General features: G+C 38.8%; 1 protein-coding gene across 10 annotated transcripts in view; it reads right to left on the bottom strand.

Annotated features, from left to right (window-relative positions):
- Positions 1-26,609, bottom strand: part of neo1a (neogenin 1a) — a 166,146-nt gene that overhangs the window by 26,248 nt on the left and 113,289 nt on the right. For 6 of the 10 annotated variants that reach the window (XM_086071392.1, XM_086071397.1, XM_086071389.1 and 3 more), the window contains exons 8-13: positions 13,251-13,485; positions 10,932-11,086; positions 7,842-7,990; positions 5,410-5,548; positions 5,106-5,155; positions 610-754 (exon numbers count right to left, since the gene is read on the bottom strand). In XM_086071392.1, coding sequence (XP_085927518.1) covers positions 610-754; positions 5,106-5,155; positions 5,410-5,548; positions 7,842-7,990; positions 10,932-11,086; positions 13,251-13,485 — 873 coding nt within the window. The remainder of the gene's footprint in view (positions 1-609; positions 755-5,105; positions 5,156-5,409; positions 5,549-7,841; positions 7,991-10,931; positions 11,087-13,250; positions 13,486-26,609) is intronic. The other 4 variants (XM_086071400.1, XM_086071395.1, XM_086071399.1 and 1 more) reach the window with 1 other exon arrangement.

Raw genomic sequence — 26,609 nt, forward strand, 5'->3', positions numbered from 1 at the left:
TTAAATGTAAATGTAAATGTAAATGTAAATGTAAATGTAAATGTAAATGCAAATGTAAATGTAAATGTAAATGTAAATGTAAATGTAAATGTACAGCTACTGAAGGTTCTATGGTGGTGACATTTTGACCCTGGAATCAAGAATTGATTTTGTAATATTTCTTACAGGAAAAAAAACTAAAATCCATAACTAAGCCAAGGTCAACAAGCGCCTTGGAACAGATTGAGTTCAAATGCTAAGATTTTACTTTATAGAGCAAATCCGAGAACTACAAGTGATAATATTCCAGGGTGAGTTTATTTTATTTTTTATATATATCGGCAAGTACTAACAAGTAAGATGCCGATACCATTATTTCCGACGCTAATGTAGGACTTTGGATGCAGCATCTTGTGTCTTGCTTGTGCACGACATTCACTGATGTGTGACATGTTCACTGCATGCTGAGCCAAGATATCCTATTGGCCCTTGAATGCTCTGAACCAATGGCAAGGCAGCCTTTTCATGTAGGTAGGTAGCGGTATGGTATCGGCATCTGGCGATACTGCAAAATTGGAATCGGTATCTGGGCCAAAAGTGATACCGGAGAACAACACTAGTGTTTGTTACCATCAATGAGCTTGGAAAGCTGCGTCCCCCCGGTGGTCTCCGCTGTCTCACTTCTCCGTGATCCTTTACGGTATCGGATCTTATATCCAGTGATTTCTCCATTCTGGGAATTGGAGGGCGGCGGCTGCCACCGCAGCATGATGCTCTGTGAAAGGGCAAAGGAGAGTTAATGCAACCAATAAGGCCATGAAAATGATGATCATAGTGAAGGCTGTGGAGTGTAATGGTCAAGTCACGTCTTTATGAGTTTCCTCAAACGTTGCAATAATACAGACAAGGGCTGGGTTTAAAAAATATATATCTAATAATCAATATCGAATCGATTTTCTTTTTCGAGCCTGATATCGATTCATAAAACCATGAATCCATTATTGTAATGTCTCTTTTTGCCATAAATTCCTAAGAAAATATAATTTTAAATGCCAATTTTTGTATATTACTGTTTTCTTGATAGTTACTGTTCACTTGAATTTAAAAGTATTTTCTTACATTTATGAAAGACCTAACGTGTTGCATTTTAAGACACTTCAGAATCTTTTACATTTTTATTTACAATTATTGAATTTGAATTATGAAAATATTTTCATCTCATCCTTGCTGATGTCAATGTTTGTGTAAACACTTAAGTAATTATAACACGTGTTACGTTTATTAATAAACTAAATCATCTGACCAGTTACTGCCTCCGCAAAATTAACTTTGTAATTTAATATTTGTGGAGTTTTTTTTTTTTTTTTTTTTTTTAATCATGTCCTTGACATTTAAGAATTGATGTTCCGTAATTAATTGATATTTTATTGAATTGAATCGGAAAACAATCTAAATCTAATTGAACTAAACTCTCGAATTGATTGAGGAAATTTGAATCGATAGCCAGCCCTAATACAGACTTGACAAACAAAGTGGGTTGCGGACAATAAAACAAAACAATAGAGACCCTGGACTGTTGAGTACGACGGCGTATTAGGGCCACATACAATATATATATTTTTTTGAGGGTGGGGGCAATATTCAGAGAAAAAAACTCATTCATTCATTCTTAATTTAAACTTTACTCGTCATACACGGCAGCTAGAGCATCAACACTTCCTGATCCCCTATCAGCTGACGAAACACTAACCAATCAGAAGCTAGCATACTTTAGGTAAATGCAAGTGAATGACGAAGAGCAGCATTTGCAAAAACAATCACGTTTATCGATTTGAACATCAGATATCTCGACTTTGTAGTTTAGCGGCTGAACAGGAAGTTCAAATCAATGTATTGAAGTTGATGTCAATACTACATGTGAATTGTCGTTTGTAGTAGAAAAAAGTGTGTAATGTACATGTCATCCGATATTTGGGAGGCAGGCTGCACAAAGAAAAGCCCTAGATGGTCACATGTTGTGGAAAAGACTCGTAAAAAGGTGAGCTCATTTCTTGACAGTGGTGTGAATACCTCACAAAAACACAAGACATGAGAGCTCAACGTGGGCATTTTGCTTGCAGGCCCACACTTCACGCTGGGATTCATGCATCCGGAATGTTGTGTGTAAAGAGACAAGTGGGGGGTAGCTCGGCAGGAGCAAGGAGTTCTTAATGAATTCTCTCCTACTGTCACACTGATGCACAAAAGGCTGAATACATCAACAGGTCACACACTCTCCGACCCGGCCCCATTATGGGGAAAAGGCACAAATGCAATTGTGTAACGTTTTGTTCTCATTTCACATGAACAGCCACTACTCATGCCGGCCGGCTGCATTTGTCTGTTCTTCTCACTGGAAGCAAAGTCGAATTGACTCTCAAGAAAGTCACAGGGAACAATGTGAGGAAGAGATGTGGCAGAGAATATGAAACATATGATAAAAAAAAATCCTGTAATACTGTTAGCAAATTAGAGGAGACATCAGTGCCTTGTATACTTTACGACTGCTCATGTTCAGAATTAAAGTGAACATAAAAAAAGAAAAGAACAGGAAAGAAGGATTCAAACAATGTGTGGAAATAGGAAGCAGCCAGTTACTTGTTTAACAGTGAAATTGTGCTTGCTTCTGCCTCGAGACCAAAACAAAACAAATGTGACAATTGTCGTCCTTTCTACCAAATGACTCCTTTTAACATTTGCGGCGGCACCCATTGTTTTCTAGCACTCAAATCCCAACTGACTCTCCCTCAACATGGGTGGCCAGTTCCCTCTCAAGCTGCTCGTGTGTGATAGGATTATTGAACAGCTTCTTTTCCCCGCATTGCTTTGACAGCTCTCTCTCTCTCACTCAGTCTGTCAGCGGCAATGACCAGCAAAAGCTTCCATCCTTTTCCATCTTCCAGGCTCTCCATTTACACGTTCGGCCTCACATATCATTAGTAAGAAACAACTTGGTGGAAGTGTACAATAAATAAGCCTGCAGCCCTCTGTTTGAAGATGTACAGCAATGGATAAAAAAGAGAGGCCATCTAAGGCAGCTCTCGTGTTTTCATCAGCCTGTTGGAAGCCTGCGGCCACCGCAGCGGCCCATCGAACCGGCGGTGTCACACAAAAGCTACAGTGTGCTCAACTGTAATAAATCCCATTTAACAATTAGAGTTAAAAGTCCTGACACACAAAGACTTGGGAGCTGTTTAAATATGGCTGGGGAATCAATGAGAGAAAAGGTGAAAAATTCGACTAAAGCAAAAGATGGATATGGATGGATATTTTGGGTAAATTTAAGTAAAAAAATAAAAAATAAAAACAAGATTCAAAAAATAAAAATAAACATAAAAGAAAATGTGGAAATAAATAAAATCAAATATCAATCAATAAATAAAACTGTAATATTGATATTTGATATTGACATTTAATTATATTTATAAATCTATTTTTGTATTTATTTTCACATTTACATTTATATTTATTTGAATCCTGTTTTTTTTTGTATATATTTTTACTTTTATTTATGTATGTATATACAGGTGCTCGCCCCCTAAATTAGAATATCCTCGAAAAGTTGAATGATTTCCGTAATTCCATTCAAAAACTTTCATAGGTTATACATTCAGTGCCCACTAATTAAGTGATTTCAAGTATTTGTTTGTTTATTTTTATATTATTAGGGCTTCTAGCTGATAAATCCAACGAAAACAGGATGTCAAAATTAGAATAATGTGAAGAAATCCCATTCTATATATACCGAAAATGGCAAAAATGTGCATTTTCGGCATTCGGACAAAAGAAAATTCAAGCCGAAAGAATATGGCGGAAAGAGGATATTGTGGTGACGCAAGCACAAAAAAAAAATGTTGCAAGCTTCTGTTTGAATTAAACACCAAACACGGGAGTGAGTGTCCGCCTTGCTGCTCGCTGGCGTTTGTGAGAACCGGCAGCTTCATTGTGCACACCGGAGAAAGAGAGGGTCGAAAAAGAGAGCGCTGCCGAGTACTGCACTACAACAGGTGAGCCACTCTTTCCCCTGCAGCGCCTTCCTTTTTTTCTTTAATGAGAGCCTCTCGAGCGCTTCCACTTTTTCACTTGCATTCTGGTGGCCGAGCCAAATACTTTAGCTAATGTTAGCACTATTGCTATCAACAGTTTTAAACAAGTAAACACTTACCACTATCTCCGGGTGACTACAGATCTGTACAGGACGGCGTGTGTGACTTTGCAGTTCGTTCCCATAGCCGTTTGGCTGGCGCGAAATTTATTTTTTATTTTTAAACGTTGGTGAATATGTGAATGTGCCGATTTTAGGTGCGCCGCACCGCGTCCCGCTCCAAATAGCCTACAAATGCGTCACCCGCCGGTGCGAAGTACTGTCGTGTACATTGACTATAAAGTGCAATTGCAGCGCCAGAAAATGCTCAGTTGCTCGCCCCGCGTTTGGTGTTTAATGTATCATTCGACAACATGTCTCTGATGTCTGTGACGTGGACGCGTTCCAATTTATATTGTGCTTTGTTAAAATGACTGTGCTAGCTAAATAGGCCTAAATATGTTATAATAATGTTATAATTTTAATTAATTATAATAAATGCATTGATAATAAAAAGTGGGCATAATTTTTTTCTGCCGTTTCGGTTTTCGGCCAAGCATTTCTCATTTTTGGCCCAAAATTATATATATATATATATATATATATATATATATATATATATATATATATATATATATATATATATATATATATATATATATATAATGAAAATTTTCTCTTATTTCCTCTCCACATTATGTATGGCTTGCACATCCATTTAGCAGCACGTCTTTAGCTGTAAGCTAAGTGTACTGATGGAGCATGATAAAGAAGGAAAAAAACAAGGCTGCTGCTGATGAGACGATCGATAAGGGTTCACACACCCTCTTAACCAGCTGCGGCAGCCGGTCTACTGTCATGCATCTAATCACACATGCATACCCAGCACTGGTGTGCTGAGTGTTGGCAGGGCAGGGGATCTATTTTTCATAAAACGAGCAGCTCCCGCTCAGAGAAGGGGGAATAAAAGAAAGAAAAGAAAACCCTTCACACTGTGGCTTACCTTTGAGTTTTGCACCTCCAGAGTGAAATTTTGAGGAGGAGCACTTGGCACTGTGAGGAAGAAGACAACTATATAAAGCATTGAAGAAAAGTGACACATACTCACAAAATCAATACAAGGGTTGCCTTGACAAAGAGAATAATTCTTACTTTTGATTGACTGCGTCAGTCATTTAAAATTTTAAAGTATCTTATTATTGTGGTTGTACTTTGCAGCGGTGTAGAATAGCATGACATCATATTGAGAGCTGTCGCTAACGCGTTACCTGTTTTGTTAAATATTGAACCAATGTGTGTCTACTGACCGTCAGACAGCGTGCGGACCAAAATGTCATCAGTGGAGACACCTGGCCCGTGCTTATTGTTGGCCACCACACGGAAACTGTACTGCGTGTTCTTCTTCAGCCCGGTCATGGTGTACGACGGACCATCCACGTCAACATCCTACAAGATGATAGATAAGATAAGCGTGTGCAGTAGTCGCTCTAAAAAAAAAAAAGCCGTTTTTTGTAATGCTCTTAAACAGTATGCAAATTCTCTGCTCAGTCTGATTGCTGAGGGTTGTGTGGAAAATTCTGTGGCAAATTACTTTGAAAATGAAACATGTCAGCCAGATTTAGATGTAAAATTGATATTTTCAATGACATTTGGATGAGATGGACAATTTTTGTTTCCAATGTAAGACCTGACTTTGTCTGAACTGTGTGTTTTCTTAGATTATTTTACTCAATTAATAAGCAAATGATTGAGCATTTATGTACATACTTATATAGACCCTGAACTTAATCTAGATTAAAAAATCAAGTTCTCTGCTTAATTTTGTTTCTGTTTTTTGTTTTTGTTTATCTGTTTGTTTAGGTATGCTGTTTATTTTTTTAGTTTTTTGAGTGGTCTTGTTTTTGGTATAAGGGCTATCATATGTGTCTGTAAAATAAAATAAAAAGTCCCCCCCAATTTTTTTTTTTTTAAAAGTGTGTTTCCAGGATGAAAGTAATATTTATAATACATATTTCCATTGTATTGAAATTAAATCAATATAGCCTGAGTGAACATATTGTACTTTTAGAAATGTCTTTCTTTTTTCTTAACTTTTTAGATAGGCCTACTTTTTTTTTTTTTTTTAAATCTAATTCTAACCATCATATCGTCACGGATGAAACATTCAGGTTTCCCAAAAGTGACAGAAATAACACGTTATCTTATCTATCTAATCTAAATTCAGACTTTAAAACTGCAGCATATATGCTTCCTCTCAAGTTTAACTTCACTAACTAGGCCAATCAGTGTGTCCTAAATTACTTCAAATCCATTTGCATTCACTTCTTAGTTTGTCAAACACAACAACGCTTCCATAGAAGTCTAATTATAACGTCTTCATTTGGGCGTGATTATATTCTATCGCAACTTTATACTTGAAAATGCATTTTAGAGTACAGTATGTCATCATTTACTTTTGCAGATAAAGTGTTAGAGGTCATTTCTTTGCTTCTTAGTTTTTACCAGCTCTTCTCAAGCTCTCTCCTCCAGGGAGCTGAAGCATCATTACTCAATGCACTGGATGACGTTTCATTCATTATCATATTAAAGGCTTTTTAATGCCTCACTAGCTTGCATGTGGCAGCTGCTGGGGCTGACTAAATATCTAACCCTCGGAATTATACTCCTGTGAAACAGGGTCACCTGCAGATTGGAAAAAAAAGATGGATGAATTGACTGTACTTTTGACAGGACAACAATAACCCTGGGCTTCAAAGTTATTATTAAAGTTAGTAATCATTAGCATATATGTTATAGCATTATTTAAAAGATGAGTATCAACTAGTGTCTGAACATTTCCTAAAATATGGATTATTTTGCATATTTTGTTGTAGGCCTACAGTTTTCAATGACCTTCCAGGTCACTCATTAACTCATTCACGGCCATTGACAGCTATAGACGTCAAAAATTCATTTGAACAATTGCTATTAGTTTAACATTTTTTTCATTTTAGTTCGAAAACCTAGATTTTTTTTGTGTACATTTAAAAGATATAAAATTTGTGATTAATCGCGAGTTAACTAGTGAAAGTCATGCGATTAATTAAGATAACACATTTTAATTGCCTGATGCCCCTAATTTTTTAATAATCTTTTCTTTAAAAAAATAAAACTATTTTTTATCTTTTTTTTTAAAGAAAAGATTAAAAATTAGGGGTGTCAGGTGATTACAATTGTTATCTTAATTAGTCGCATGACTTCACTGGTTAACTTACGATTAATCACAAATTTTACATCTGTTCTAATACAATTTAAAAAAATCTAGGTTTTTGTACTCTTGTTTACAAAAGTGGGAAAAAATGTTAAACTAATAGAAATTGTTCAAATGAATTTTTGACGTCTATAGCCGACAATGGCAGTGAATGAGTGAATATTATTGTAATTTGAATTTAACACTTTCAAAACGTTTGAAAGGAAGCGCCTTTAAAATAAAATTAGGGGGCTTTTGAGGTTTTCAGGTGACTAACAGAGTCAACTGAACTCGTTTTCTCAGCGGCATAAATATAAGTCATCATGCGGTATAGGAAGGCACACTTTCATTTGCTTTCTTTATATCCATGGCTAAAGAGTGCTTGTGTTTTCATAATTATGACTTTACTACTATAAACTTCAGGTTACGTTGCTGCCATAAAAACTAACCTCGCGAGTATTTTGTCTTCATATGACGCCAGGAAAGCTCATCTCAGCCTGCGTAACTAACCTGTTCATTTCCAATGCTTTTGTCTGTGTAGTACAACTTGTAGGTGAGGGCCTCTCCATTGCCTGTGAGGGGTTTGTCCCAACTCAGAGTGACGGAGGTGGGTGTATTCGACGTCGCCTGCAGGTTTGGAGCCGGGCCGGGAACTTGAACTGAGAAGTAAATGACAGCGGACAGCAGGATTTTGAATACTTGAGGTTCTTATGTATGAGATGGTGTCAGCTGACTACTAAAAATGATAACAAATAATTGCCCACTTCCAAGAGTGGCATGAACCTTTCCGAATGGACCAAATGTTTGTATTCCAAAAACAACCCACTGCAGTCATCAGAGCACTCTACTTCAACTTTCACCGCAGGGCAAATTAACATAAGCACCATCCATCCATTTTCTATAGCATTAATCCTGTAAGGGGTCATAGGATAGATGGAGTTTATCCCAGCTGACTTAGGGTGACAGGCAGGGCAAATGATGGGCTCATCAGTCAAACACAGGGCATTCAACTCATACGTTTGACGACATGTAATGAATCCTTGTACTGAGCTAAGCGGCCTTACTAAAATAATGTTAGACGTGCAGGCCTACGTGACAAATACCTGCACATTTTCAAAGTGAATCTGTGAATTGTTTTGTGTGATTTTATGTCATGGCATGACATGTCTGTAAAATATGTACATATTTGTAAATGATTAGAGCTGAACAAACAAGTACACTGTCGGTGTATTAGTTGGCGCTCCAGTATGGCAAGCCCGGAGGGACACGTTGCGCTTACAATCAGAGTATAGAGCTGGAGGCAGCAACATAAAAAGTTATTTGAGCTTCTTAAAAGTGGAAATAAACCTTAAACATTTCTTGACAATAAAATGTTTTATGTGATCTCACTAGTCTAAACATGACATTCTGATTAATATTACATTTGAGGAATAGGAGTTATGAAGCAAAATCCAGCCGTTTTTATCCATCTCAGGGGGCGGCCATTTTGCCACTTGCTGTCGACTGAAGATGACATCAATGTTACTCAGGGCTCATGCAACGACCAATCACATCTGACCTGTATTCTGAAGCTGAGCTGTGATTGGTTGTTACCTGAGAAACTATGATGTCATTTTTACTCATCGGCAAATGGCAAAATGGCCGCCCCCTGTGATGGATAAAAATGGCTGAATTTGGCAGTTTAATTTATATTCCACTAACACAATATTAACCGGAATATTATATTTAGACTAGTGGGGCTGCATAGAAGATGTTATTGTCAAGATTTTTTTGGGGGGGGTTTACTTCTCCTTTAATACAGAAAAATAAAACAAGGGAGCCACAACACTCTTTTGACATCTAAAATTAAGATGATGATTATTATGATGTGGCAACACGGCCGCCATATTGGGTGTGGCCAGTAGCCACAAAATCTGCAAATTATAGTCATAAAATGGTGTTAGAACAGCATAATGCAATGAAATGTAACACTTCAGTCTTCTTAATCATATGAGTTCTGGCTTTTGAGTGTAAACCAGTTGAATGAACGAGGCACCTTCACAGATCACTACGCCACATTTGATACCGCTGGGATGTCGACGTACAGTATGTACTATACATACTGTAAATGTTGTTTATTAAGGTAATGCCGGCCAATAGCTATCGGGCCATTAAAAATATGCAGCAAAGTAGTTACTGTTTACAGTAATAATAATAATTGGGACCACCATGCATTTCAGATTGAGTTCTGGCGACGGGTCTGGTAGGTGCCATTTGTGCTTCGAAGTACTTTGAATAGGAACTACAACCAGGCTTGTAAGCTTTGCGTGCCAACGCAAGTCTCCATACCTCCCCTCGTAAACTTTGCTGCAGACTTTCCCGACAGGAAAGACAGGCTGCCATTTATCAGCGTGCATATAGACTGAAAGTGCCCGCATCCCGTTAAGCCGGTCTCTGAAGAGCTCGAGTATGCTTCAGGCGAGCAGATCAAACGTTTAAGCTCCAATTTGAACGTAAGAGCTCACAAGAGACAGAAATATCGTGGACAGGTAAACCTGAACACTATCCACTCTGGCTTGTTGGTTATCTCCTATTGGACAGCTCGGCACCCACTGGCACTAAAAGTCTGTTGATTCATCTGCCTGCCCTCTAAACAAGGACACGGGGAGAAAGACAGTGGCTGAATGAGAATGTGAGAGTGAAATGTTACCAGGAGCTAAGGGACATGAGAAGAGGCAGTGCGTATGGAAATTCCATTCACAGCACATGGAGATAAGAGTGGTGGTGAAGGTGACGGGCCGACACCTTCACACTCAAACAAAGATGAGCACCACTACAGTCATTTCTGGATTATAAAACGCACCCGACTGTAAGTCGCAGGTGTTTTTAATGTTACCGCTACTTTATTTTCCATAATGAGGGTGCAAATTGTCTCACTCTCGTTGTGTCTCTCCTACTGTATTTGGTGTCACTTGGTTTGTTTTGCTCTGCCTGACGCTCTTGCGCTTCCTTTATTGTAATCTGATGGATAAGGCGCACCTTTCTATTAGCCGCAGGGTGGAATTCAGTCAGAAAAAAGTAGCGGCTTGTAGTCCAGAAATGACGGTAAGTCCCGTCTTTCCTCTATGATGCACAAGTCTCCTCCAGTCAAAACATTTTAATGAGGGACTCGAAAGTGGATGTTTTTTTTTTTTGTCGTACTTCTGAACACAAAATCGTACTTGTGTAGGTAAGCTTGCTTTAAAGCACACAAAAAGACTTAAGAAATGATTGGGGGTAAACAAGCGGAGAGAATTTGCCAATTCTCTGGTGTGTTGTTGGGTGGCCGAGCTTAAAAAGACGTCGCTGTGTTTAAGTGTGTTGGGCGGTGGGAGCCTGTTTGAAGCCAGTGTTTATGTATGGCAAGTGAATATTTGCATGGGTGAGGGTTTATTTGCACATTTGTGCGCTTCTTTTGAGTGCATCCTGTTTTCCTCCGTGAGCAAGGACCAGCAGGCTTCCAACAAACTCGCTGGAGTTTGTCTTTTTGTTGACGCATCCTGTTTACTGAGCACACAGATGAACCGCGCTCCTGTGTGCTTGGTGTGTGTGCACATGTCGGTGGGTACGTGTTTGCCTCACCTTCAGCCTGGGTGGCCACCTTTAGCCCAGCCGAGCTTTCGCCTTGGCCGTTGATGTTGTGGGCCACAACCCGAAAGCGATATTTGGTGTCTGGCATCAGATTCTGGATGGTGACCTGCAACTCCCCTGGTCGGCTTGTATTTACAACTCGCTCCCTGATGTGGACACAAATAAACACACATAGACATCAGCCTAACACTGTATTTGTAAATGCAGTGGTTTCATAAATCTGAGTAAGGATCAGGGGGAGTATCAAGTCATTCATTTAATCTGGCAGCAGATAACCGCATGGTCATTGGTGCAGTTTTACCAGTCTGGGAGTCTGATTGAAGGGGAATTTTGTGGTCGTTTGGCCGTCGCAAAATAAACTCTTAAAGTGCTTTGTTTTGGAAAAGTATTAAAACTTCTGATATCTTACCACACACAACGACTGGACATTGTTATGATGGGTTTCTGATTAGTCATGACATGCATAAGATGCAATAAATACATAATATAATATACAAATTTATGGAGAATGAACTAAGCTCATATGTGGTTGGGTATGTTCATATACAGGGGTCACCAATGTAGTGCCCACGGGCACCAGGTAGCCTCCAAGGGCCATGATTAGCCCGTTTGAAAAGGTGAACACTGGCTGATATTTATAGAAACAAAATGTTGCATGTTGATATTTGTTAATCTGCTTTCTAAATACTATGACTCATTAACATGATTAGTGTCTTCACATAATTAAATGCCATTAATTGCTTACTGTAACATATAATAACTACAGCCCAAAAGATTAGGAATTTTCTCAACCTGATCCTGTTTACGATATTTGGTAGAATAAAATTCAGAATTCAGTCAATAAATCAGCTGAGTAAAAAAAAAAAAAGAGCAAATAACTTTTTCTGCTCCCTTAATGCTTACAACAATAAAGAAACTAAGTACAGGCAGAACGTCGGACTTTTTTTCTTTATTTTTTATTTTTTAACAATACTTGGTCCCTTAGTACTTGTTTAATTGTACAACAGAGCAAAACTGGCAACAAAATTGTCTGAGTTTCCACCTATTTTGAGGGTCTGTTTGAACATCATTATCTTTGATTTATACTGTAGTGTGTTAAAATAAATAGATACAAATAATCTCAGATTTTTTATTTATTTTGTTGAGCTTGACTATTCTATACTTGACTATACTATTATTCTTGACTATAAAGCGCTAGAATCGGACGATTAAATAGGTCAGATACTAATAATAATCAATATTACAGGTAATTTGAACATATTTGTAATTTCAGAAGAAATCAAACTGGTAGCCCCTCACATTATAAACAGTATATTATAATATATAATAATATCATTGATAGATCGGTCAAATTAAAAAGTTAATAATTCGTCCAGAATTAATTGATAACGTCATTATTTTTCATGTACAATTAATACCTTTAAAAACAATTTTTTTCCACTTGCTGTCGACTGAAGATGACCTGTGCTGAGGAAAAAGGTCATGACCGACCAAGGGTCAACCTGTTTTCTGGGTTTGGTCAGCAAACTGAGCCATTATTGGTTGCTACCGGTTTCCTCAGCACCAGTGATGCCGTCTTCAGTCAACAGCAAGTGGCAAAATTAGTTTGTATTACATTAATTAAAGATAAAATCTCTCCTTACTGTTGAAAATGGCTCAATTAGCCGATCACTGATTTTGCATAAAAATGCAAAATATCCTCCGATCCAGCCGATTGGATCGGTGTAAACAAAGTCTGGTAACTTGGTAGCATGGAATTGTCAAATAAAGTCTTGGCAAGCTTTGCATTAAGATTCAGTAATTTTAATAGGCTGTAGAACAAATACTTATTGATGAGCAAATTGATTTTTTGTCTGGAGGGAATTGAACAATGAAGCTAAGGGCATAGTTGGGATCTAAAGTTTTTCTTGTGCATCAAGTTCAGAATTTAATCAAGAACAAATATACAACACAAGCATATTTAAAAAATAAAATAAAAAATAAACTCTGCTGAGTTTAAAAATGCCTTGTTTTAGAGAGCAAACTAAACCTACTCTTACCTACTAAAATTCTCCTTTTCATTTTCTGTAACTAATATGCATAAGAAGTCTGCATTTTTGGGTGGAAATGAGGTTCCCTGTGCTAGTGTTTGTTCATTTCAATGAAAACCCTTTAGAGGAAATAATTAGCTTTAATTAATAAACACATACTGCTGTAAAAAGTGCTTTAACTACTTTAATGAGATCTTTTTGGAATGCCCTGAAGCCCAGTATTGCACTCACAGTGGTCCCTCACAGAGGAGCACCCCAATGTGCACATCGGCTGTATTACCTGCTTGTGCCTTCCTGGCTGTAGAAAACCGAGTAGGTTAGCTCGTCTCCGTGTGGTTCAGCCGGCGGGCGCCAGGTAAGCTTGATGAAGCGGGTGGAAACCAGCGAAGCCACCACGTCGCGGGGGGCGGAGGGAGTGGGTCCTGCTGGACCAGCTACACCCCCGGAGCCTGGCGTTACATGGTCAGTAGTGTTAGGAGTCAGTGAGGGGGGAGGGAGAGGGGGCAGGGCTACGTCTTGGGGTCGGGAAGAGGAGGTGGGCGGGTTGAGGGGATACAGGGGGAAACAGAGACAGCATGGGGGTGGAAATGGGAGAAATATTGCCCAGATAAAGAGAGCAGTTTGGAGGAGAGCGGAAAAGGGGGTGAAATGAAAATGACGGTGAAACGAAAGAAAGAAAGGAAACAAAAACAGAAGAAAAAACAAAATAACAACAACATAACAAAAAAGACGTCTGGCGTCACAAGAAAACACACAAATCAAACAGTTCTACTACACTTACAAAGCACAATAGAGGGGGAAACTACACGTGCAGATTGAAACTACAGTACGTTCTAGAACACAACATTCAATTGCACATGACCTTTACACAACTCTTATGAGTCAGGAAATCGTTATCATTTATAACTTTGATAATGATTGGCCAAGGTCGACATAAACCCTCATTTGCATCTTGAGAAGTTTATTGTGACAGCTAAGAGCTCTCTCAAGTCGAGACATGCCAGATGATGCTTTCAAACACGTTTCCATCTCATTCCACACAGAGACACTAGGTGAGTATTAGTGATTTAATTTGATCAGGTTTTGGAGGGAAAGGCAATCTGTGGCACGACACGGCGAGATTTGCATTCTATTTTTTGCTGAGTGGGCGAGACAGAACCATATGGAACGGAATGTCAGTGTGCAGGACAATTCCATTTACGTGCAGGTCATGGCAAGTGATGGGGCTAAACACAAATACAACAAAGTAACATGGCAAGTGTACCTTGGGTTATAGATAGACTGAATGTTTTCAAATGCAAATGACTGCTGGCTTATTTATATGTCACTCCAGCGGGACAAAAACACTAATTTGGCTTTCAATTGGTTTGTTTACAAATCAAACCTCCACTTGCATTTGTGTCAAAGATGTGCAGCTATTTTCTTTCAAAGTAACAAATGGTAATTTACACATGCACACACACACACTGACTAACCCTTTTTATCAGTACATCTACAGGACCTTCACTATTCGCGGGAAATGGGGACAGTGCTGCCCCTGCCCCCCTAAAAAAAAAAAAAGTTGCAGTATGCTTCGTCACCACTGACAATACAGCCATGACAAGTTCATTTTAATTACTCTCTGGCATCACGCATTCACTCCCAGTCATTTTCACTGAAGCAATCCCCTTCGTTCCCGGCTGTTTTACTGGATTTTGACTGATTTTGCAAGGCCCACAGAATATTGTGTTCTATTGCTATAAAAACATGAAACCTACCAAAGGAAAGATTAAAGTCTCTTCTTTCATTAGGGAAAAAAAAAGTTTATTTCTATCTGTTTCTGTTTTGCAGCAATTAGCATTAGAATATAGCCAAGTTTCATCATTATTCACAAATCTATTTAGAATTCTGAGTAATTAAGGGGTTTTCAACATCGCCCTGGTTCATTTCCTCTGCTCTGCTGCCACCTGCTGGCCGTTTGTGTAATAACTACTTTCTTCAACCGTTCTTTGCAGTTGAGAGGCTGCATCAAAGCCTTCTGTATGCTCTAGCATAAACAACGTCTAAATCCGTCTTTGGGGCACTTAAAACATTTAAAATAGAACGTATTTATAAGTTTTGGGGAGCAAATGAGTTAAAAAGGATTATATTTAGCAGAAGGTAGGATTTATTTATTTATTTATTTTATGTACGTATGTGCACAAAGGGGAAATCAGCCCCAAAATTTTTTATTTACAATAATATGTTCTATGTGCCCCCACTGGTCTAAACACGGCATTCTGATTAATATTGCATTGTGAAATATAGAATTAAGCAGCAAAATCCACCTGTTTTTTAAGGACAGCCATTTTGCCACTTGCTGTCGACTGAAGAGACATCATAGTTGTTCAGGGCTCAGGCAACGACTAATCACAGCTCACCTGTTTTATAAAGCTGAGCCATGATTGGTTGTTACCTGAGCACTGAGCAAGTGTGATGTCATCTTCAGTCGACAGCAAGCTGTAAACTGGCCGCCCCGTCAGATGGGGTGGATTTTAATGCTCAATTCATATTCTACAAATGCAACATTAATCAGAATGCCAAATTTTGGGTTGACTTCCTTTTAAAACGAATAGAATATCACAATTATAGGCATTGACTTGGTTCTCAATTACACTTAAAATGCAACTTAAAATTAACAGCAAAGTCAGTATGCTGATCTCGTCACAAAGGCAGCCCCCTTTGACCCAAAGTCTAATGAAGTGACACTGATTTAAAAAATAATTTCATCAGATATGGAGTATAGACAAAGTGCCATGTCATGTTAAAATGAACAGGCCATTGTGCTTCTCCATCTTTGCAGCAAGAATCCTTATCTCTCCATCAGAAATCTCTCTTCAATGAAAACGCCCAGAGCGTCATGGGATCGACCAAGACACTAATGACACTTCTGTCTTCACATCGTCTGCAAATAATTGACATGGAACAGAGTAACCAGCGTTTGCCTGTCCAATCTGTCTTGAACATGCAGGTTTGAGGTTGTTACAGTAAGGAAATGTCAGCCTCCTACCGCCATTGCCAAGCTCCATTCATAGCTGATTAATTGTATCATTAGTCTTTGTGCCCAAGGTAATGAATAGCCGGCATTAAGGCCTTAATGAGGAAGGTTACTTCAGATCTGCATAATATATCTGGGCCACAAACACATAATACAACTGGGACAAAGACATGCACAGTGAATCATTTGTCTTAATATTGAACAGAGCAAAAAAAAAATTAATGAATGTTGAACGGTGGCAGTGTCACAGCTGAGGAGTGCCAGTTCAAAAAGCACAATTACAACATTACAGGAACTGCGGGTACCTTTTCCGAACTCACAGCCCTTCGGTCAAAAGTGGCATTCTTAACCACTAGTCCACAGCGGTTCCCCCTAAGCTGTTTGCCAAAGGTTAGCGTTAAATATATTGTAATAAATTTGAGAGCTGCGAGGGACACCTGACTATAGAGAGGATAATAAAAATGCTGTGATCAAATAGTCAGCTTCTGATAGCATCAATTGAAGCACTTTAAAACCTCAACGTTTAACTCCACTGATCGGCTTCCGGTATTTGTGGCACCGTAAAGGAGAAAAAAAGTGATTCCAAGGGGCTATGACCAACAGTGGCCTTAGAAAATAGTATATTTTTAATTTGCGGCGATGCAGTGCTGGGGCCCAAAGTGATATTTTTTTTCCACAGAGCCCAAATAACTGGCAGCATCCTTGGGTGTGACTCGTAACATAAGCCGAGTACTTCATCAAATGGTCTGAGTGCACAGATAAGAGAACCAGTCAGGCTCAGGCTAAAAGAAGGCATTCATATCTGCCACAAACACACAGGACTGGAACCACTGATAGATCAATGACGCTAAATATAGCAGACCATGCCAGGTTTTTGCAATTTTTTTCTCCCCTTCTCAGGATAAGCTGCTATTTGTAATTGTCTTTGATAAGAGTTACTACTATGTTGGAAGCAGCTCCAGCATGATACTTAAGTCCAATTCCAAAGTCATGCGCTTTCATCTGACAGAAAAGGAATGAAGTAGTCCAAAGCGCGGCAGGTTTTATAGAAGCAGCACAAATATCTACAGCGTTTTGCAGCTTTTTACCCATTTTGTTACATTGCAACTAGGGTTGGGCAAGTACTGATATCAGGTATCCGTATCGACGCGATACCCGGCCTTATTTCAAGGTATCGCAACGGTGGCCGCCCTCTTGTGGCCGTTTTACGATATTAGAAGAATAGAAAATTGCCAATAATTTCACGCAATTTTGAAGAAGAAAATGCTATATTAGGATTTATAGTATAGGTTTTTAAAATGATCTATTATTGATTTTTTGGGGGGGGAAATGTATGTGTCAAAAGTACTAGTGGGTATTGATACTTAGCAAGTTTGTTGTGGAACCATATTATTTCATAAGATGATCATAAGATTATGATGATTTGACAGTGCTACGGCAAATCATCAAACATTTTTAACCTAACCCTGACTTGTACTTCTCAACAACTTTGTCCCGGACTTGTTTGCAGAGTTCCTAGCCTTCATGCTGTGTTTAGTTTGAGGTGTCCCTTACTTTGGTGTTATATTCCTCTGGGGCCTTTCAGAAAAGGTGTGTATAAACTGAAAGCTCAACTAACACATAGATTGCACAAAGGTGGACTTCATTTCACTAATCATGTGGCTTTTGAAGGTAGCGGGTTGCATCAGGACTTTTTAGGAGCTTAATACATGAATAGGTGAACACATACGCACATGCAAATTTTTCTGTTTTTTATTTTCAAGTAATTTGTTTGAAACAAATGTATTTTACTTAAGAAATTAAATTCAGATTTTTTTTCAATTAGAGGCTGTAATGTAACAACGCAGGAACAAGAAAAAAAAAAAACGACAACTGTGTATTTGGGTCACACCAAACCAAACAGTTGCAGGCTTGTGTTTCAATCAGGTACAAGAATAGTTCCTTTTGTGCTGAGAGTTCAATTCAATTTAAGGGTACAATAAAGTGGGCAGGCAAAAACAATACCTCGTTAATTGCTTTAATGGTTCTGAGGTAAATGTTGTGGAAAATTATTGGTGGCTGCGAGCAACTTCTGACGACTGTGGCTCTTTTCCGCAACGGCTCATTTTCACGACTGGCTAAATCAGATCTGGCTATTCATGGCAACCGAGCTGCACAAAAATAAAAAATAAGAATCAGCAAAGGAAAGTGGACCACAAAGAAGGCAAAGCAAGAAATGGCTGAGTGCAAGAAAATTGGCTAACCAAGCACGTTTTGTTCAGTTCCTATCAAAGAAATGAAAAGAAGTAAAGATCTTCCCCAAAATTGATTGTTGGTTTTTCCCCCCACAACTTTTCAACATAGTACCAGACTAGCGTTGGATCATGGAAGTTAAAGTAAATAATAAGGAACAAACTGAAATAAAGATATTCTAAATAAGATGTCTCCCTAAAGTTGTTCAATGTTCCTAGTTTTGATTTGTTCCTAGCGGATTCATCTATTCACACATTTCTGTCGGAATATTCAATTAAAAACCCCGCTCTTGTAACAAAATCCCTATCTGATACACAAGTATTACTTGGGCACCATTTTGTGACATCTCAGTGCCAAGGAACTATGTTGAGGTGAGGCCACCCTCCTAACAGAAAATTATCGCTAGAGTACAATGTATGGTGCGTGTGGGTGACAGATGTATGTTTTCCTCATAAGCTTTCCTGTTGTGGCGAGGACCAACTGAGACCTTATGTGATAACCAACACGTGCAGGAAGGAGCTCCATTTATTTCCTAATATATTTTTCCGAGCAGCAATTAGAACAGCTGTCTCTCGGAAATACAGCAGCCGTCCTCTTATTTGGAGCCTCTTTTTCAATGTAACTACAGAGAGGATTCAAAGGAAAGCAGGATGTTACATTTGTTTACATTAGACCCCCTGGAATGTACTCGGGGGTAATATGGGTTCTATAAAAAGTGACAACCAATATCCCGCAAAGCTAAACAGAGGGGGATATGTAGAATTCCATTTGGAATCTTCAGAGACTAGGAAAAAAAACCCTGGAGGGTCGGCATGAAAGTGATGAGTGGAATTGAATGGGGACGGCACAATCATAATTAGTCATGTATAAACACAGTACACCTTTCTATGTGCACAGTAATGCTCCGTGGACGATTGGCGGGTGAGTCGATGTGGTTTTTTTTTCTTTCTTGGTTGCCTCGCTTCAACAAAAGCTGTCACACATAAACACATCACCTCCAGAAACGCGCAATATCACGCCGGCCCCTCCTTGGGCATGTAAATGAAGATGTACAGATACGGTAAACAATGTAAATGCCACAGGCTGACTGCCAGAGGAAAGCGAGGCCCCTTGGGCTTGCCTTTCAAGCACATCAAAACATCCAATGATGCTGCACATCTCCAGAGTCTCTCACCCGAGCTGCAAGGAAACACACTTGTTATCTGCTCGCAATGGTCTTACTACCTTGGAGCTAAACAAGTAAACAGCAGACTATTACAGCACAAGAAGCACAAGATGAGATGTTTACCCATCAGTACCACCAAGGATAGCACTGTGTGTTTTTGTCTTTGTGGATTTGTCGTTTGTGTGTTTCTGGGCAACACTGCAATTGTTTAGGTTTTCTTGGCTTGTTCACATTATATTGTCACTAACAAAGTTATTACATTGTTTTACCATCATTGTACATTATAATAAATCATATATATATATATATATATATATATATAATTTGACTTTAATTTATTTCCACTTGAAAGTAAATAAACTAGCATAAAGTGTGTTAAATATCCCAGTTTGGGGGAGAACTACTGAGAAGTGTCATTCTAGCACCAGACAGCGGGGTGTCCACTGCCCACTGTGATGCTTCTCCCTATTCTATTTTTAGCCTATGGAAAACGGGAGGTACAATAGAGAAAGAGAGGGTGGGTGCTAAAAGGAAACATAAAAGCTTCGGTGGCGCCGCTTGCAGGGGTCATCCGCCTGCTGCTAAGGGAAGGGTGTGAAGGGAAAGTGGTGAGCTACTTTAATTAACGTGCCCAGAAACGTCAGCTTGGCATCCTGGATGATTGCATGTTGGGGGGCAGTGATATATATAGTAAAAAGTGTAAGTGTTGAAAGGAGTACAAAATATAAACAGAGGTCCCATGCAGGCGCGTGCTGCCAGGCATAAACTGTTTATAACAAGACTGACCTTCGAAAAACAGCACTGACGCAGGTAGCCAAGGCTATTTGAGTCTTTTTTTTGGGGGGGGATTCTCATTTCAGGGCAAAACAACTTCGAAATTGGCACCCGTAACATTTCAGTTAGCACTTAGCTGACAGGCCGTTTATGAATAAAGCAAAGCTATTCTCCACGCTTGAGTTAATACAACACATTGAAAAGTTCACTATGAAAACAGCCGCTTTAAATGCAGAAATACACACTCGGCGTAAGCGGCATCTGTGAAAGACAGCCACAACAGAGTGCGTCTTTAACGTCTGCATAAACAACTATTTGGTAGCAGGCGATTTCTCCTCTTCACAATCAATTGTAGGCTGGAAGGTCTATCAACACACACAAGCACGCCCGCATGCCCATGCTCACCCCTCCCCCCGATATACAAAAAGGGATGACATTTTCACTATGAATGACAGAATGAATAATTAAATACAAGCAATTAACCATTATTACTATTTTCTATTATGTTGATTTATGGGGAAGTCTACCCACAAATTTTCTTTACAATAATATGTTCTACGCGCCCCCAGTAGTCTAAACATGACATTCGGAATAATATTGTCTTTGCAGAATATGAATAAAGCAGTAAGATCCACCCATTCTTATCCGTCTGAAGGGGCAGCCATTTTGCCACTTCGACTGAAAATCACATCACAGTTACCTGTGTGAGTTTGCATTCTGAGCCGTGATTGGTTGTTAACCTGAGCAACTGCGGTGTCATTTTCAGTCAACAGCAAGTGGCAAAATGGCCGCCCCTTGAGATGAATAAGAATGGGTGGATTTTTACTGCTTAACTCATATTTCACCTTGACAATATTAATCAGAATATCATGTTTAGACGAGTGGGGCTATAATACAACATATTGTGAAGGATTTCTTTGGGCTGACTTCCTCTTTAATGAGTGAGCTGGATTCAGGTGCATTTATGAGGCAGTTTAACTGACCAGCTGCACCTTATTAGCCTCCGCTAAGTGCTAGCAGTGGCATCAACATTTGTATCACTGAAATCATTCTAGTGAGTATCCTCATTAATTGATTGACCTTTGGAGCTTTCCAATTTGTGAATGAATGCCAGTAAGCACAAACAGAATTCCCACAAAGGTACATTAACGCCTACGTAAAGAGTGGAACAGAGATTAAAGTGAAAGTCAACCTTAAAACATTTCTTGACAATAATATGTTATATGTGACATCACTAGTATAAACATGACATTCTGATCGGATGTCGTTTTTATCCATCTCAGGGGGTCGCTTGCTGTCGACTGAAGATGACATCAATGATGCTCAGGCAACGACCAATCACAGCCCAGCTTCAGAAAGCAGGTGATTGATTGGTTGTTGCCTTTTCCCTGAGCAACATTGATGTCATTGTCATCTTCAGTCGACAGCAGAGGCAAAATGGCCGCCTCCTGAGATGGATAAAAACGGCTGGATTTTGCTTCATAACTCATATTCCAGAAATATAATATTCATCAGAATGTCATGTTTAGACTAGTGAGGTCACACACAACATGTTATTGTCAAGAAATGTTTAAGATTGACTTCCACTTTAAAGTGAAAAGCGTATAAAAACAACAATAAAATGGTTTAACTGAATCTACACTATAACAGTCATAGTATAAAGGCCTCGACATTCCTAGCTGTGACTCTGAATGAGCATATTGTTGTGTCCCAGCAGAGCCGGACATGTTTCTAACAGTCCCATATTGACGATTGTTGAAGTTACACGTTTGATGGCACCTGACCGGTGTGTGCTGCGGCTGGCCCGGCGTGCTCACACGTTGGCAGCACTACGCGCTTGCCTCCTGATAGCCCGGCAGTGACCCTGCTGGCAGATGATGGAGTGCACAGTATTCCTGAAGGAGGCCTGGGCTTTTATTCAGTGCTAGTCAAACTGTAGGAAAGGATCTCTGAGCAGCCCATTATCAAGTCTTGATTTGAACAGGGAATAAGGGTGGTGAGCAAAGGCAGGGGAGTGCTCGCCCATCTGCTTCCTGTACTAGTGCCTTTTTAAAGCTAGTTTTACAGCTTTGTTTATGAAATCTTGCTCATCATTCATTACATTTTATGTTGCAAAAGCTTGCAAAATATCCTTCCTCCCTCTTTTTTGTACTATATCATAATGACAAAACAGCTCCCACACCACTGGACATAGTGGTGTTGCGGCAAGCATTATAGGCAAGCATTGCAAATACTATACAAATGCAAAATCAGCACCCGGTTCTACTGTTCCTTTAAAAGAGGTTAATCAGGAGGAAATCAGTGATGTGACCATATTAAAAAAACAACAACATATTTTTGTATAGTTATATCTAGTTTTATTCCCTCCCACATTTAAAGAACACACACACTTACTGAAACACACTAATCAAAGTATTCCTTAGCACATGTTCTGACAAATGAAAAGAAGAGGGAAATGAGTAGAAGAAATGAAAATGTGGTATATTTAACTACAAAACCATATGATTACTAAAATCAGTTAGCTTTATGCTAACATGTAATGTAAAATGCCATAGAACGGAAATTAATTATAATATAACCTTCAAGCAACTATTTTGTAGGGATGTAACGATTACAGCAATATCATGATATCGCGATATTAAAACTGCCACAATATCGTCGTCGTCATGTCATGATATTAAAAGCAGCACATCTGTTAAAAAAGTCAGGTTGATTTCAATTTGTGCAGTTCTAGCTCCCTCTGCTGGATATTTTTTTGTGCAGTTTAATTTTCACAAGGCATGTTTTGGCCCGTCTAGGTTTAAAATCTATGCTATTGGTCGTCAGATGAAGGGGAACGTAAAATGCTTGTGAACAGAGTTAATATGTGGAGGAACTCAATGTGTGCGTACATTGGCAACAAAGTGCCTCAATATTAAGTGTTATTAGAGATTGCAGGTGGTTTATATGCATTGCTGTTAAGTACCTTTTTTTAATATCGCCAACCTCCCCCACAAAATTGTCATAATTATCGTATCGTGAACTTAATATCGTATTGTGATGTTTGGATATCGTTACATCCCTAAATTGCACAATAACGGGTATTCACAAACAGATTATAATTAAACTCAAGAGGTCAAGCGGTTGGTCTGCATGCTGCTTTGCAAAAGTATTCCAAAGAGTATATTTTTATTAAGGAGACGACCGCAAAAATGGAAGAAAACTAAATTATAAATAGTGAAAATACTTAAAGGTTGCTCAATTCACATTTCCAAACAGAAATGGTCCATGTGGAATTAATTACTGTTTGGACTACTACAGCCTGTTCTAATATTTAATTGTATTTTTAACAGTAGCACATTTTTATCTGACCAAAAAGGTGTGCTACAGTCAGTCATGCATTCAACTAAGCTTAGTATTTTCTTGGTCATTTTTCGTTCCTAGGTGACCCACATGACGCTAATATACTTTGCAAACAGAGTAATGGTAGGAGTCACAAGGAGTGGCACTAATGGGACATCTCCATTTCACTGTGGGAGTCTTGCACACATCTGATGGGATGGGAGGACAGGGATTTTCTGTTTCTTGTCATGTCTAACAGCAGGAGAGTTTAAAAAAAAAACTACCATTTAGCACCAGTAACTGAAGGATGGCAAAGATGAAGTGACTTGCTATCACAGTCAGCCATCTTTATTTAAACATGTTGAATTTTAACTAGCCTGCTGTTGCATAGAAGCAGCAACTGATTATTTTTTTCAACGTACCATGTGTCATGGATGGTTACGCATTTAGTTCCATTCAACTCAATGTAATATTCTTGTATTTTCAACGTACCATGTGTCATGGATGGTTACGCATTTAGTTCCATTCAACTCAATGTAATATTCTTGTAACAGATGCAGCTCAAATAGCTTGAGTGCTCAAAGCTGAAATACCCAAACTGAATTTTGTGCTTTCTAGTGTCACAGTTGCCTTGCTCGCAAGCAGGCAAAATGTCAAAGCACATTTTATGGAAGATGATGGATTAAGGGACACACCAACTCAGACAGGGATATTTCCATACACTAAAGGATATTTAAAAATGTAAAAATCATAAAAAACAGCAAAGAGCAGCCTAAAAAGCTCAATTCACATTGTGTTTATAGTGGTAAAGGCACTAACCCGTTATTTTTTTGTGATAAAATTAAAATACATTGTAGCTTTTGAGGTCCCTCTTTTAAAATTACAAATACAGTAGGTTTAAAACTACATATTCACTTCACGACTATTATTATCTATTAATAGCATAGCCTGCACAAATGCTGAATGTGTGTCTCTCCTTTAGATTTCCAAGAACTAAGCAAAAAGCAACTGCACTGCAAAGCATGTGCATAAAGTAGAATGAAGTGCCATTTGATCAGCCTTGGATTTTGTACCATCTGTGGAAATCATTTTAATGACTGCTTTGTTTGACCTCAAAGTTGAAAAACATGACCAGTTTCCTCGCCAAGCTGTAATTGAAAACTGCCAGAATATCATGCACAAACACTTCACAAAATTATGTGGCCGGAAAAGTTTGCAAACGACTGCAGGACACTATCGAAATCAGATGCAAGAAGAAGACCTTAAATAGCAGCAGCTGACGAAACTTTGACAGTAGTAAAAGCTGAGGAAAGGATTGGCCAATCAACAGAATATTGAAATTAGATCATTTCTAACTGCTCTGGACTAAGGCTGAACTATCTTCTAATGTGTCATGGACTACACATACAGCGGGTCCTCAAAACCAAACAATCACATGAAAAAAAGCAACAGACGTAAATCAACATGCCTTCCCGTGCCTGTATGACGTCACATTCTCACAATCTTTTGGGAACTTGACGGGATAACGGTCCACTGTTTTAAAACGCCAAGAATGTGTGTTCCTGGGAAGAGCCATCTACACGTTGTATCCCACTTAAAAAACACATCATAAGACAAGTACTTCCACCAAACGACCAGTCTGAATATGACTACTTTACGAGAAACATTACCAAGCACCTCCTTGGCCTCTGTGAAACAACATAATTAGGTCCCCTTAATGTCCACTTTGGGCATTTGCTTTCTAATGGACTCACATCTGTTTGCAACTAGTTGACCTATAATGCACATGCAGAATGTTCAGGATCATTTAGACCCCGGTCTTGGGTCCTATTTTGGGAAACCTGTGCCAAAAAAAGTGTCTCTGAGTGTTGCATATTTGCTGGAGTGAGAAGAAGTGATTTACTTTTTAATCTGTTAAATTTGCATGCAATTTATCCAGTGCGGAACTTTGAGGTTTGGAGCTGCTCAATGTGGGAAATTGAATGTCAAATCGCTCCTGCCATGTGTGGCCAAAAAAAGGAAACTGCACACTCCTTTCTTCACGTACACGATGCGCACATGACGTCACATCCGCAGACACAGGGCGGGAAATTCGAATCTAATCTGAAAACTATTGGTCAGTAGTGTTAATCGTATCCGCCATTTTTTAATTTTGTCTCAGTTTTAGTCCAGTTTCAATCACGCTTGTTAGTTTTTCAACATAATCAGTCGACCTCATCCATTTTGAGTTGACTATAAATTTAGCATTTGAGTCTTTATTTTAGTCCAAGAAAACATTTTTATTTATTTTTTTATCAACAAGTGGCTCCATGCTATTAGCTAGTAAGTTAGCCAGCATTAGTTAGCGGTCAGATTAACATTATTGTTGGAACGTTATAGATGTTGGATTAATGTTACATTATAAGTATAATTTACATTAAAAAAAATGTTTTTTACTTTTCTCCGTGAATCCACCTCCTGTCTGTTGCACTTGCTAGCTGCAGATTCGAAAGGGTGTGTGTCAAATTATCAACGTGTGTCACATGACAGTAGGTGGGTTTCCATCCACCTATTTTTATTAGAATTTTCAAAAATTGCAAAAAACTGAATGGAAACGCCAGAAATTCGAAAAAAGGCCCTAAAAAGTTTTTACGCTTGGAGGGGTTGGTTTTTGAAGCGTATCGAAAAAAGGAAAATGCGCATTTTGGCGATGGAAACTGGTTTTGCAAATAAGCGACGAGAAGACTGGATATACGTCGCACGTTTTGACTGATACTACGTCACACGCACGTTTGTAGTCACAATAAATGGCGGATGATAAAGTAAGATATGTTTGGGGAGACAAAGAAACACAATTATTTTTATAATTAATTAAAGAAAAAAAAACATTAATGCAATTTTAGATGGCTTTATTAACATCAGCTCTCAATGTAACAACACACTTCACTTGCGGGAGGGAAGCCAAGACAAACTACTTCCGTTCAGTCCGTCAAAAACAACATTCCCACCTGGAACTCCCCATTGTCCCAAAGTTCCGTCAATACAACGTCATCTCGCGACGCATATTCGCCAAAGAAGAGCAAATGGAAACGGGCATAAGTCGCATGTCCGTTTTGCGCATTTTCACAAAATTTGCATAAAAAGTTCGAAAC

This window comes from Leptonotus elevatus, chromosome 3 (assembly GCF_054856555.1).
Source record: "Leptonotus elevatus isolate MCC_2025b chromosome 3, RoL_Lele_1.0, whole genome shotgun sequence".
NCBI lineage: Eukaryota > Metazoa > Chordata > Actinopteri > Syngnathiformes > Syngnathidae > Leptonotus > Leptonotus elevatus.